The 15416-nt window shown below is 37.6% G+C and overlaps 1 protein-coding gene across 2 annotated transcripts in view; it reads right to left on the bottom strand.

Moving 5' to 3' along the window:
* The window catches only part of DPYD (dihydropyrimidine dehydrogenase), a 335213-nt gene that overhangs the window by 3315 nt on the left and 316482 nt on the right, over nucleotides 1-15416 (bottom strand). For both annotated transcript variants that reach the window (XM_051624784.1, XM_051624785.1), the window contains 2 exons: nucleotides 9050-9193; nucleotides 600-740 (listed from right to left, as the gene is read on the bottom strand). In XM_051624784.1, the coding sequence (XP_051480744.1) occupies nucleotides 600-740; nucleotides 9050-9193 (285 nt within the window). The remainder of the gene's footprint in view (nucleotides 1-599; nucleotides 741-9049; nucleotides 9194-15416) is intronic.

Below are 15416 nucleotides of genomic sequence, written 5' to 3'. Positions count from 1 at the left end.
AGCCTGCTGCTCTAAACCTTGGCAGCTATCCTGGAGAAAGGATTTGTAGCTCAACCAAGATCAAAACAAAAACCCACCTGACTGAAACCTGAATTAGTTCAAGTTCAGTTATGCTGATGGAACAAGGAGTAGGTTTCTTAAAAAGCATTTGGCAATAAGAACAGCTCTTGTCTTCCTGTATCCCCTTGGTGGGAAAGGATGCATTCCTCTCTTTCTCCCTCATCTACTTGAAAACCATCACAGAACTACATTTACAGCTGTCTGACTTGGGTATCCTTCATTTTCTTCCTCTCAAAAAGAATCCCACTTCCCACTTGCAGTTGGCGAAGGACTGTGAGAGTTACCTAGAGGAAGCCAGAGTGCTGGGGTACACTCTGCAGAGCCCCCCAGAAGCAGCCATGCTGGGCCATGTTCTCATGGCCACACAAACAGCTTGAGCAGGGCTTGTGTGGCATAGTCTGGAAGCATGCTGGGTTCCAGTCCAGTGTTTTACACATCTGTTTTTACCACCTGCTCATTAACAGAAGGTGGATTCCTTCTTCTCAGCAGCAAAAAGATAACTCATTGTGCCTTTCTGCCAGTTACAGCTGTGCTCTTACCTGGTAGCCAGAATCATTACAGGTCATGTAACATTTGCCACAGTTGATACACATTTCCTCGTCAATCAGAGCCACAACTTGCTCTGTGTTGCAGAGCTCACCATATGCTCCAATGTACTGCAGTGCTTTTCCAATTACATCCTAGGGAGAAAAAAAAAAAAAAAGAAGTTAGCTACTCATTTAGAAGATACCTAAGTGGTTTCTATTGTTGTGCTGGAACACTCTGCTTTACTATGAAAGATTGGGCCATGTGTTGTGATGATGTTTAGGATTTTTCTTATAAATTTCCAACTTTCTGACCTTCATAGCTCCTGTAAAATACAAAGAAAGCACCATACAGGCATGTTTTGAATGTAGGCAGCACTAGAAGTATATATTTGTATACAAACATGTTCTGCAAATAGGTTACGCATTAAGTACTCGATTTTTAATCTGCTATTGCTTTTGCTATTATTGTGTGAAACTTCAAGGAACAAATGGAACATAAACCATGAGTGACATGCTACAAACAATTAGATCATCCTTCATGGTTTCTCATTAGCACAGCTTTAAGAACTCACAGCAAGAAAATAAAGGACACGATCAAATAAACTTACAGAGAGAACAATCACTGCTTTTCTGTCTTTAGTAAGATGTGCAAATGACACGATCATCAATTTATTGCAATATTGTACAGAAGCTGTGGGTCTAATCCTGCAAGTCTTGATTCAATTCTGTTCACTTCTTAGGGAGAAATGTGTGGCATCAGCCTTACACACATGCTGCAAAAGTAAGGGTGTATGACAGGACAGCATATGGGTACATATCAGAAGGGGAATACATGCCCTCTACAAGAAGTTGTTGAGAAGCTACCTGATGAAAACCATTTTCATTTTACATCAAGGGCACCTACACAGTTCAGTGGCAGTTCAGCTTCACTGAGTCAATGGTAGAGATGGGACAAGTCGCAGGTCCTTTGGGCTGTAGCTATCCCTCAGTTAAATTAGTTCAACTTGTGGAAGTGTAGCACAGATGATAAACATGACTGCATTTTAAAAGATTCACTGTGTGACACTGTACTGGTTGCCTGGGTATTTTGTGAGTTTACTAAGCACTCTTCTATAACAGTTCCCATGTTGCAAAACAAGCTCAATTTTATGTGCAAGTTTCTACATTGTGAAGATAAAGTCAGGCTCAGTAAATGAAGATTATGGGATGCACCAATACATTTTATTTTTGCTGTTAAGTATTAAAGAAATCTCATTGAGTGATAGGAGAGCAGAACTGGCTTCAAAGTCATTCTACTGTAATAAACGAAGAAGTTGTCATGATTTTGATTATAGAATTTGATTCAAGTCAATTGAAAATGCTCAAGATCAGGCCACATACGAGACACAGGTAAGTCTGCCCAGAATTTTAAGCTTCAAAGCATTAACCTTTGGTCTTGCATTGGCAAAAAATATGACAAAAATTATTTTTCTACTCTGTTTTTTAATATTTTTTTAAGAAGCAATACTTACCTTATTCCTATCAGTCAAAAGTTATTCTGAAATTATTAGCAACCATTTAAGGTGTGTAGTAGTATGCTGTATTTAACCTGTACAATTTATAATTGCATATAATCCTCTATTTTGTTCAATTCTCATTGCAGAAGAACCGGATTACAGTAACTTAAATTTTCTCTGCATATCTTATTTGGGGCAGCCTTACTTTCAAAGAAATGAATTATTCCTATGCCATCAGAGCAATAGGGTAATGCAGCTTTATCAATGTTAGCTCTAAAGGAAAGCTCTGCTACATGAATTAAATAAAAAAATGCATCCAGACTTGTCTTCTTGAGTCTGCTGAGAACTTGCAACAATGGCTCTACTTCCTAAATTAGTGACTTATGTCCCACCTCAGTGAAGTTTTAACTTCGAGGACTACCTGGCCTTCAGCACTTAAATTACAATAGTATCTTTATGCAATTAGACAAGTTTCTTTGTTCGGTTGATGCAATGGTAGCATCTACGAAGTTGCTCTTAATGACTGTTGAGGTAGGAAATTCAACCACATCCTAAGCGCAGGAAAAAGTGCAGGGAAATGTACTGTTTTCTTGTTCCAGAAATAATCAGTTCTTTTCTCTCTGCCAATCCCCTATGTTGCTGACATGTGAAATATCTTGGTTGCATTCCTTTGATGCTAAAAGCCTTGCAGTTCTTCTCAGCAACATGTAGAGGACATTAATGCTCTTCCAGCATAAAAGAGCTGCGGCACATTGCTAAAGGCAGCATGATGAGTGTGGACAGATGACTGTGAGCAAGTAATCACAGCTTAATGAGTTAGCACTCATCAATAACGCTGTGCAAGCATGGTCCAAATTCACTGCAAATTTGAAGTAAAATCTGTTTGCTGAAACCACTGTAAAAGGTCAATTAACTACTATGAAAATGTTTCAGCTAATACTTTTTACTTTGGTATTGCAAAGGACTAGAACACACAGCCCATTACGGTGCCTCCAGTGATGAGCTACCGTAACTAACTCAATCAAATGTGATCTCCTAGGAACTGCTCACACCCCTGGATTTTTATTTCTATGTCTTATTCAGAAAAGTTTATGGATTTCCTGGGAATTGCTCAGCACTTTTCAGGGTACTACACTTCTCAGGTTTCTGCAGTCTTCTGTATCAGTTGAAAAATTGTAGCTGTAAACTTTGCTCCAGGTTGTTTATAGTCTTATCTTGTCTGTACCATATCCACTACAGGTTTCAGGATCTTTGCTTGATCCACTGCCCCCAGCAATCTAAGTATGTAGAAGCCTCTCTGTTGCTTACAGAGCCTCCAAACACTCCACTGTATGCCACAAATGTACATGTCATCTGCAAATACCAGTCTGTGTACTGAAGAATTTGAAGAAATTATGTAAATCCTATACAACATACAATGAAGTAGCTTTCCACTGTCTGCTCATGTTGTAGAAGTCTCAACTTGAGAAGATTCTTGATAGTGAAAGGTTTTTAATCTAACAAAAGCAGTGGCTTAAACAGCATAGGTAATCAACACTTTTCTGAGGGAGGTTCTGGATTCATATCTGTATTCTTTCAGTATTGTTTGGATGTTAACAAAACCCACAAAACTCAAGCAGGTTGCAGAGATGGGCTACTCAGATGAACATGGGATGGATCTTGCTTATGAGAGAAGACCAAAACAGCCTAAAAAGATGTTTAGCCTAGGAAGATGAAGGCAGAGCAGGAATATGATGTCTCTTTATATATGCATTAGGGAGGGAAAAAAGCTATTTAAGTTGAATGATAATGTTGGCACAAGAACACATGATTATAAGCCAGCCATGAATAAATTTAAAGCTGAAAATTAGAAAAGGCTTGTTAAATGGGAAAGGAGTGAGTTGGTTAATGGTCTTCCAGAGAAGCAGCTGGGGGACAGGAGGGAGACAATCCAAGGTTTAGGATAACTTTAGATAGCTCAGGAAATGGTTGCTTAGAACAACATGAAAAAAATAGGTTTTCCCAGCTACAGACTTACAGAGGGAATAACAAAAACAATGCATGTGTCATGGTGGTTTCTGAATTTGAAACCAAGTCACTTCTCACAGCTCACAAAATATGCTTCTGGGGACTTAGAATCCCAAATAGGGAGGATGATGGCATTTTAGAGGCCTGAAAGTGATTTCAAAAGACTGTGACAATGATTTACTGCTCATTTACACTCCTGAGTCTTGTGTTTTTAATCACTTCTTTCTCTCAAGCAAAAGCTGTATCTTTATTAATTTTCAAAATTTCAAGGCTGTACTGAATAAAAAAGCAATGGTACTTAAAAGATGTTTTGCAGGTGCACTCTTTTACAGCATCTCAAGCTATCTCAGAGTTTCTTGTTTCCATCAAATCATAAACAATTGGAACAAAATAAACAGCACAGCAAGAAATATTCAGCTTTCACTGTTTAAAGTGCAGTTTCATTCCAAAAAGCAACTGTCTAAAATAGCACTATGGGATTCCACACTTGCTGTATCTCAATGGCCTCCAGTTCAAATTTGCACTGTTTACAGTATAATAGTGGGTTTTTTTGCCAACTGCCAGACCTGGAAACAGAAGCCAGGTTCTGAAAGTCAAGCTGTGTTCTTTTTGGCTTATGCATTACCAGCAGCAATAATAAAAAAACCAACAACCTTGAAGTTAAATTTTGTCCTAAGTTACACCTCTGCAATCTCAGGGACCTAGAGTGCTCCTTTTGATGACTGCTGTGCTGTCCCACTCTTCTAAACAAAACTGTACTGAATGAACTGGAAGAGGAATTTAGTCCTGCAGCTGCAACTGGCAGGGAATTCAGTTGCTATGGAATATATTACTTTTCTGTTTCTAATGAGTACAGAAAAAAAAATAATAATTCATTTTGTCACTAAGCTAGGCAGATGTGGGTTTGCGTATACACAAGAAGCAGTTCTGTTCAGTAGGATATTGTCCTTGTAATACTACTTTTATTACTATAAGTGCATTTTTAATGTTAATATATCAAACATTTTATGGTGATCAGGTTTTAATTAGCAAACCCGTATTTGTAAATAAATGTTTGAGGTATGGCTCCTTGTATACCTGCTGTGTACATCTTAATGCAGACTGTATTATGCTCAGGCCTGTAATTAAGTAATCAGAAACCCATTCACAGAGCATGTACTGCATCTCATATAGCAAGTTCAAAAGGAACACACAAGCTTGTCCTCTTACTGCACTTCTTAAATCACCATAAAACACTTTGCATGTCACACCATGTTCAGGAGAAATGTTCACAAACTAGAAACTTAGTGCACTTGAAGCTGTCAGCAACTGCAGGTAAGGAAAACAGGGTAATCTTTAGGTTACCTGAAGTAGAGGTCTGCCTGTCGTGTCCTGAGGACAGTCCTCAGCCTCAGTTTTCATGTATCCAAGGAATCATTGATCATGATACAAATACTGAAGTTGATTCACCACCAAGTAATATATAAAACTAACAAACCATCAATATAGCAAACTCGTTTGCTTGATCTGGTCAGTCTGTTATTATTTATGGGGTGTTTGGGCAGTTCTCAGGATTCAATATATTGTGAAAGTAAAAGAGACTGTGCAGAAGTGCCCTCACTAGGAGAGCACTCCCATACATTATGGGAGACAGATGCAACATGCAACAGCTCCACATTTATGACAAAGATTACAATACGTTCTTTTCCAGGCAAACACAAGCTAAAACTACTCACGTTGAACAACCCAGATACATGCCAGGAAGGATCCAAATGTTACACCATTATGCCATAACAGTGCTGTGATCAATATACCTCATCTCTCCAGATGATTTCATAGATTAAGCACAGCACTGGGCTAAATGTGGCTAGATGCCTCCCAAGGTGCTGGCTTCTGGCTGGATGCTTACAGCATCAGCATTAGAAGACTTGCATATATGTATGTGGCAAAGACTGTGTAAACGTATCTTCACACAAGGGTGAAAAACAGTTTAAACACAAGGAATTTAAGCTTGAGGATCTCTGTGAATATTTTTCCAACAGGTGGAAAACATGTCATGCCTTAGCTAAGCTGACAGAGCTATGCCAGAGAATTTGAACTACCAAACGGGGTAATCTCTACAGCAAGATTTGTGGGGTGAAAAAGGAAGAAATAAAATAAGCAGACAAATGGTGACCGAATATTGTGGTATAGGTCCTGAGGGACAAAGAGCTAAATTATTAGGAAAAAACCCACAGGAATGTATAAGGAAGAAATTAAAGTAATAGGATGCAACCTGAGGTAGACAAGTGTATGTGTGGGAGCTGTGCAAAAATGTGACTGAAAAGAAAAGATCCAGGACACACATTCACACACAACAGAAATTCTGATACTACAGACAAGTGAGAAAAGAAACAACACTACTGAATATCAAAGTATGTCGCTTCAATTAATACTGAAAAATAGAGAAAATAAAGAGAAAAGCCATGGGAGAAGCCATCCAAAAGTTAAATTAGATTTTGGATATCCACAGAGGGTTTTTAAATCTATAAAAAGAGGCATTTTGGCAGCATGTGGAATTTAAACAAATGTTGGAATTTACATATCACCAACCCAGCAGCTGATTAGACAGATGAGGGAGTTCTGGGCAGGCATCAGGAGATTTGCAGCAACCCTCCAAAAATAAAACCAGCCAAAGCAGGGGTCATAGCTCTTTCAAGGACAGCTACCTCAGGTCAATCAGCTTTCGACCACACCTCTTCACTGTTCCAGAGAACTAGAGTTAGGCTGGGAATTGCTATCAGAGTTGACCATTGCCACCCCTTGACATCCTAATTTGAACTAATAGAATTATCTCTTCTATCTAGAGGGTCAGCCAAGAAACCAACTGATTTGAGATGGTCTGGGATTTGTACTTCTACAAACGAATACTTCTTGGACGTTTAAAAATAAATAACTCAAGTCACAGATCTCTGTCTCTCTCCATGGAGGATTCCTGATCAGGGAAGGGTGGTAAGTCATCACTTTTCATTAAGCTTCACTCAGCTTCCTTAATGAATATTCTGAATCTTCCTGGCAGATTTTCTCCACAATATAACAATAGATGGATCTGCTAACTACAAACTTTATTTAAACCTTTTTTTGTAGTGGCAAATTCTGTACTTCAAGCAAAACCCAGGTATTTTCCTATTTCTTAATGGGCATCTCTCATTGCTGTTTTTCTCATCCTGGTTAAAACATTCCCTTCGAAAAGATGGTCAGACTGACAGACTGTCAAGAATCATCTTTGGTGGTTTCTACCTCCTTCTAATTGTTCCACTATTTTTCAGTCTTATTTAAAGGAAGGTGTGAGAAAAACGCTAAGCTGATTTCTCTGGCTAAGAAGCTCCTCACAGACAGCACACAAAAGAATTCACTGTCTTTATAAACAAAAGGTTTTGCTTTGGGGAATTTATTTTCCTCTTCCCTGCAGTAGGCCTATCTCCTGCTACTTAGGTGTTTTTTTTTTTGCTTTTGTATGTGGAGTTAGGCTTGATAAATTATTGACCTTAACTTTTTATTTATGTTTGTTGGGTTTTTTTTCAAGTCTTTATGTCTGTTTTTCTCTCTTGCTAAACTTTTTCCTTCATTCACTTTATTCGCTTTGGATGGTATCAGTTTTTTGGTTTTCTGCTGTTCTCAGAAGCAAGGTATCTCATTGAAAATTCAGTTATTGGCTTCTGCTTCTTCTATCTCTTTTTCCCTACATCAATACTTTCCCTGCAAATAAAACAGAACCATAAAACCTCTGAGGTCAAGTAGCCTTTGAAAATGCTCATCATGATGGGAAAAAAAAAAAAGAAAAAGAGTAGATTGCTATTCTTTGCAGCTTTTTGTATACATAAAGAAGGGAACCTCAGCACAAGAGGAGGGGAGTGATTTTCTATAGCATGACATAAGCCGAAGTAAGCAGCCCAAAACAGAGACGTCTACAAAAGAAGCAGACTGTTTAACTTAAACAGGAAGATGATTCAAAATTTGTCCTCAGCTGGTTTTGCAGCTATACCAGTTATCCTGGAATACTGCATGTGTTGACAAGATGCAAAATTCCCTTGGGAATTATGTTAGGCCACTGCTCATATTGGATTTTATGTTTGGCCTTATTCTTACAGATCTGATCATACAGTGAAAGTTACCTGTCTGTAGATATCTGATATTGTCACATATATGAGGAAGACAGTCAACAACCTCAACAGATACAATTTTCTCACTGCTTTATAAAAAGGCCTACATGAGAAGCCTAACTAAAACAAAATATGGTTTTTTTTGCCTGCTTCTTTTTCCTATTCAGCCATGAAGTTTAAGGAAGATCAAAAGGAAACACCTAGAATAATTAGCTTCTGATGTTTCATTTTAGTGACACTTCTTCGTTACCTAAAGGGAAGGGAAAAGCTTCAATGTATGGATTATGCAGTAGGTGGGGTCACAGGTTTTATGTTCACCTTGACATTTACTCACTGTAGACAGTGGATCAGCTACTTGGACAAACATTCTTCAGATTTAAAAGTTCAGTCTGAAAACCTATGACACAGCTTTCATATGTACTGAGCACCAACCTTTTCCATTGATCCTACATGAGCAATGGGAGTATTTAACACATGGCAAGTAATCAAAAGGTACCATACAAATCAACTCATACTGTAGAATTCAAATAAACATAAATTGTTAACAATTCTACTACGTTCTTCAATGCATTACCCATGCCTTGCTCTATAATTACCATTCCATTGCCTGAATATCTTAATTTTGAAAAATGACATTAGGGAAATACCTATACATGTACATAAATCATTTCCAATCGATTTTGGTTAAAAGCTAGAAAGTCTGCATAAATAGTTGTCTTTGATGTCCTCTAACAAGCTTAAAAGCAGTAATAACCAACTCAAACTGCTAGAAATGACTGTGCATGTCAACTGCCTGATGACTGATAATTTCTTATGCATAAGCATGTATTTTTGTTACCTTGATTGCTGGAATGGGCTTTTTTGGAATGAAATGCTTTTTCTCGGGAAGCACAGCAGCCACGCTCTGTTCCTTCAGTTTAATCTTGTGCTCAGCTATTAACTTTTTGCGTTGTTCCAGGTAAGGCCCAAAACTGGGTAGTTTCTGAAACAAAAATCAGGAAATATGATTATGTTTAATGAGCAGGTGTGGCAAAAAAGGTTGAGTCGGATCCCAAGGGCGAGATCCTAAGTCCTTGCTGAGTGCTACTTGCTTCTTACTCAGGAAGCTGAAATTGAAATCAGTGAGACTGTAGCAGAGTGAGAAGTGAATAAAAACATGAACTTGAGGATCTGTCTTGAAAATATACACTGAATATTAAAATATTAATATACCACAGCAGAAAAATAGCTGAATTGCAGGTCAGCATCCAACAGTCTTCTATTTCCCCACTGCATACTTGCTTATATATAAAAATGTATCATGTTAAATAATTCAAATGTGTAACTTTATTTCTCTAGTAAGTGGAAAGGCATCATAAAACTATTGGTTTACTTAGAAGGGTTCCACCACTGTGTAAGATTGTATCCATGGATATCTGAACATATCAATATATTTTTACAAGCTTACAAACATGTATTTTGCATTTGGATAACAAAATGCTGTTTTGACCTGTCAAAGAAAGGCTAACAATCACCAAATGAACTAAAACTCATTCTAGTCTTCTAATTTACCTTCATGTCCCTCTTGCAGTGTTTTCTGCAACAGTTAATCCTTGAACCCAATTAAGCAAACTCTAGAAGATTTCACTGAATTGCAAAAATTAAGTCTCACCCAAGAAAATGAAAGTGCTGATTCAGATTTCATAAAGCACCCAGGGTCCTGAGACAAACAGTCCCTTTGCTTCCCTACCTGCTGTAGTGTGCCACAACCACAGATCTAGGTGAGTGGAAAATGGTAGAAAACATGGGATTTTTAGTTGGACCATGCCCTTCCTCCCCTGAACATAGTTTCTTATTCTGCAAAAATATTTTATCCACCTAACTAAAGCTGCTTCAGTACAGCAGAAACTAGCAGGTAGTAACAGGGGATACATAGTCTCAGCAGTTGCTACCATTAATTCCCGCTAATAATACAACCTCAAAGAGCATATCGAACAAGAGACAGGACTGCTGTTGTTACCAATTTTTTAAGAGGAAATTTCAATGTGAATTTTAAAACCAGTATTATTTAAAAATTTAGAAATTATTATTTCTTTTAAATGAAGTAAATCCAGAAGAGGTTATCTTTCTCTTCTGCTAATCCTTAGGAGAAAAATTCCTCAATGAGCTCTGTCAGTCATGATACCTAACCTTGGGACCTTAGGCTTCTTGTTATGACAAATGAAAGGTTTCTTGGCTGCTAGGTTTCTGAACATACAGCCAGAGGTTAGCTCCTTGAAATGCTTCCCTGCTTCCAAAACTTGGTTTGTGGCCTCAATACATATTTAACTTCGAGTCAGAACAAGATGTGCAGCCTCATGGTGCTCTCCAGAGGAGGTGCCCTCCTGCAGCCTGGGACTGAAGCCGTGCCCTGGGCCAAAGCCTCAACTAGGCAAACGCAAGAGCAGAAGTGTGGGAGATGATGCAGACTCTCTCTGTCCCAAATCCAGATGTATCCCGAGTTTGCCCACGGGCAAAGCGCTCTTGTTTTGTTTGTTCAATCAAAACTTTGTTCCTGAATATCATGTTTAAGGGCTTCCTTATAGACATAAACCAAATTTCCTTTCTGTGCAGTTGCCATCTGTGATCTTGGAAAGGAAATGTTCTAGGATGTCTTCAAATAAGGCTTTAAATATTACTGCAAGGTAATATTATTTTTTAAATATATTTATACATTTATTATATTTATAATATTTAAATATTTACAGTAAGGTAGTGGCCTTACACACCAAAGTCAAATCAGACAACAAAACCAGAATTATTTTACACAGAAAAATGAGTTGAAAGAAGAATTAGTCTAATTTCAATCTAATAAAAAAAAAAAAAAGCACACTCTTCATGTGACTTTTAGAAAGCCTAAGACTTTTCACAAAAATCTAAAAAATATAAATTTAGATAAAAAGTGTTCTTGTATGTCTGCTAGGCTGCATCAATTAGAAACACATTTTGGCTACAAATAAGTAGTAGCTGTGTCACTGAGAAACTATTATCTCTCCATAACTTATGTGCTGATGCCAGCAACTTTGGGCTTGAGAGGGCAGGAGATCTGATGACAAAGTGGTTTTGGACTCTTCCCTCTCTGGCCAGGAATTGAATTGCTGACTTTCAGAGTAGGTGGCAAAGCTAATTTTGCTGAGGTTTTAACTGAAGTAGTAGAGAGGGGAGACAGTTTTTCATGGCTTGACTGATTGAAGATCATCTTTGGGAAGAAAAGCTAAATCTTTGCAGAACAAATCCTGTACTTTTGTGTTTTTTTAATGTATGCCCCATCTCCTAATAGCGACAGGCAGAAATACTGAGTATATTGAAATGAAATAGGTGATCTAAAGAGTTAATTTCTGTGTTACAGGCAAACAGCAAAGTACAAAGATAATTAATTTTTCTAAATTTTTAGGTTTTTATATCTAACATATCTGCTAGCTGGAATGTGCAGCATATATTTTGAAAAGTGTGCAATGCCATTAGTACCATAATTCAGATGTTTTGTAATGACATGCATGCATTTACATTAAACTATATAATCTGTATCTTTAAAAAAATAAAATTATGATTAATCTAGAAAACAAATATCTAGCCTTAGTCTTTGTAGTGCTTTGCTGTTTTTCCATCAATAAATTGATTAAATGGAATTTAAAATAATTAAGGAAATACCTAGGTCTTAGTCTAGGTTTGGGAAAAACACAGCGAGCTTCCGCTGACCTGTGTATGTGCCCATAGAAATGGTCTGGTTATTTTTGTTTGGGGTCTAGTAGCTCACAAGCAGCCAAGCCAAATTGCATCAAACAACACTGAAAACTAGCAATCTTTTTTAACAATAAATAATACATGAAAATGTAGCCTCAGGAGCTTAGGAAGGACTTACTGATGGTTCCCCTTATGAGTAATGCACAGCTATAGGGAATGCTGATGAGACTGCTTATTGTTCACATCTGTGGTTTCAAACAATTTGGAGACAGAGGCTACAAGAAATGGCAAACAATATTTTAATGAAGTGAGGTGCTGGATAGAGCAAGAGTGGAAACATGTTGAAATAACTGCTGAATGGATGGATATTTAAGATATTTTAATATTAAATCACCTCTAATCATTGTAGGAGATATCTTTCTAACCACATGGGCGATTTAATAGCACAATTCCCAATGAAAGCACAAGCACAGAATTTGGTGAGTTTAACTGTTTGCTTTTGAAATCTTTCTACAATATGCTGTGGGTTGTTGTTTGGCTTGTGTTTTTTTTTAATTTCCATATATTCCAATGTCACTAAACTCTCCATACACTGATATCTTTGTCATATCAACATCTGCCTAGAAAAAAAAACAACAATTAATATGAATATGTGGATCATATTAAGTGCTTAGAAGATTGCAGCAAACACAGTAATTAGATAATTCTTGCCTACTTATGTATCTGTCTCAGGGATGTCTATAGCCGCATTATTTGTATCCATCTGTCTCTATATAGACATAATTCAGTGTGTTTCTGTCGGGGGGAATAACATCAAGAATGGAGCCAAAATAAATATATTACGTGGTATATATATTTTTATAATCACATTATCACAGAACTGGAAGCTTGAAATAGCGTGCTGGAGTATTTTACAAAAAAGAAAGGAAAAATCCAAATCCTCCCCTGTCCAAACTTCCAAAAGCTACCTTTTAACTGATGAACTGTATAAATCTCCAGTAACATTGTGATTTTTGTTTCAGCACTTTCTCTAGGGATTCATCATTGATGAATTTGTTCTCAACAGAAAAGCTAAATCCTACTCATTTGAAGATAACAGTGTCTTCCACTAAAACTGTCTCTATCCAGATATAAAAAAGCATTACCCTGCCAATAGTGAACTGACAACATAATAAATCAACAAAGTAACCTTAAGCCAGGAGAGCTTTTAGGTGAATAAGTCTGTTTTGATTATAATTTATTCATGGATCAATCTAAGGGTAATTGACCGTATTATGAACTAAAAAAGGTGCTTGTTTTGTAATGGTAAAAAGTAGAGAGAATCTTCCACTTCAGGTCACTGCAATTTTTATGGGCAAGTAGCCTAACTCCGGAACAGGCTGGTGAACAGAGCAGTGCAACGTGTGTCAGATGACCTGGGCTTTGTTTCTAACTTTGAAACTAAACTCTTCCTTATTCTGAAAAGTCCACATATGTCTCCATGATGTAGCCATGGGTTGCTTATTTGGGAGCTGCTTCCCGCTAAGGGGCTGGATGCTGTCTACTCTTAGGCCTAGATTTCAGCTGGCACAGCTAAGTATCATCATAAACAAAAAAGAAGCAAGTCTTCTACAGTACTCCAGTGGATCTGAAATACATTTCGCTGGTATAAGCTGATGAGACGGGGAGTCAAAGAGAACACTGGAAAATAGTAATTTTCATAAAATAATTTTCAGGGAGCAGGTAAAGGAAGAATTTACACAAATGATTCTAGGGATCACTGGCTCATGGAAATTTAGGGTACCAGTATCATTTAGCTATGAGGCAACACATTTCAAAAATACTGCTTCCTTCATGTGTGAAGAATTGCCCGTGTTGAATGTAAGGTCATTATCCAATGTTTTTTATATTTGAGTGTTACCTCCATTCCAAGGTATGAAAATGTGTTATGCATTCATTCTCTAAATTACTCTTGTGCACATTTAACATGTCAAAAATGTTAGGCGACACTGTGATGTCCCTCACAAATCTGGAAATGGGATTGAAGCCAAATTGTCTTATTTTTTGTACTTCATGTTTTTCAAGTGTAGATGTTTCTGCTTGCACATAACAAAACTAGATGAGAACAAGAGTGAAAAATGTCTGACAAACTGAACTGCTAAAAGAGAGTTCACATTGCTCTAGTGAAATATTCTTTACTGGTTGCAGTAGAGATGCACCAAACAAAGGCTCACATACTCTCTAGCTATGCAAATGGATGGGTAGTTGTCACACCAAAACTTTGCCAAGTAGAGGCAAACACTAGAACACATTGTGTTCTAAAAACATGTGTTTTAGAAATCAGACAAGAGGTGGCTCTTAATCTTCCTTCTCTGTGGCTTGTTTTTCTGAATAGATCCTTCTCTGAAATTACCTTACCAACAGCTTTTCCTCAAAGAAAGAAGGAGAAAATATGAATTCTCTAAATGATTGAAAAGGACAAAGGTGGTCAACTACCTTCACAAAATCACAGAGTACTTGAGATTGGAAAGGATGTCTTGAGACGACCCAGGTCAACTCCCTCCTCAGAGCAGGGTCAGCTACAGCAGGTTTCACCAGTTTGTCTATGAGGATGCTATGCCAGACAGTGTTGAAAGGCTTGCTAAAGATAACACCTACAGCTCTCCTCTCATCTACTGAGCCATTCTTCTTATTGTATTCAGCTACTGAATTGGTCAAACATGGTTTTCCCTTCTTAAATTTACTCTCATGTAAATATGCATTGCTTTGCTGCCTTGGCAGAACCACATCTGGAAAGGTTTCTCATTGGCTTCAGCCAGCAGCTGGGCAGGTAAAAGCTAAGAGTGAAACAGCTTGAGAGGCTACACAGCCAAGCAACTACCTCAGATGCAGTTCAAGCTATAAAGATTGCAGACAAGAATGAGTAGCTGTGAAGAGGGTAATAGGTGAAGTAGGACCCCTGAAAGTGGGAGCATGATACAGAAAGACAATCAGGTAAGAGAAGCATTAACATTTAAGCAAGGTAGACAGCTGCCCTCACCCAGGAGCTACAAGAATTTAAATCAGGTTTGTATGGGTCGTTTTATGTGCCCTCAGCACAAAGGTTTTAGTAACGTTTGACCCCCCCTTTGTTCATGTGGAAAACTTCTGTATTTGATAAATAAAGTTTTCTGGAGAAAGCAGTTTTAATTTTAATTATTTTTTTCCAGTTGTTTCTGAATCCTTCAAGTTTATTTTTTGTAAAGTCTAATGTGCTCAAAAAGGCTGCATATAGAGAGAATACTTGTTACATGCTGCCCATAGATGTGGCCTTGACTGTACTTTGCACTGCACAACGATTTCCATGCAGTCGTCTGCCTCCACCCTCTTGCAACTTTAAAACAACAACAACAAAAGAGTACTAAAGTTTCCTGAAGTGCTATCTGCTTTCCTCAGTGAATACAATGAAACATGACTGCAACATTTCCAGAGAGGAAGAAAACAAAAAGTCTCAGTACCAAGAACAGCAACAGTAATAACAACAA

This window comes from Apus apus, chromosome 7 (assembly GCF_020740795.1).
Source record: "Apus apus isolate bApuApu2 chromosome 7, bApuApu2.pri.cur, whole genome shotgun sequence".
Lineage (NCBI taxonomy): Eukaryota > Metazoa > Chordata > Aves > Apodiformes > Apodidae > Apus > Apus apus.
Note: the sequence above shows the minus strand (reverse complement) of the source record. Positions and strands in the feature narration are given on the sequence as shown.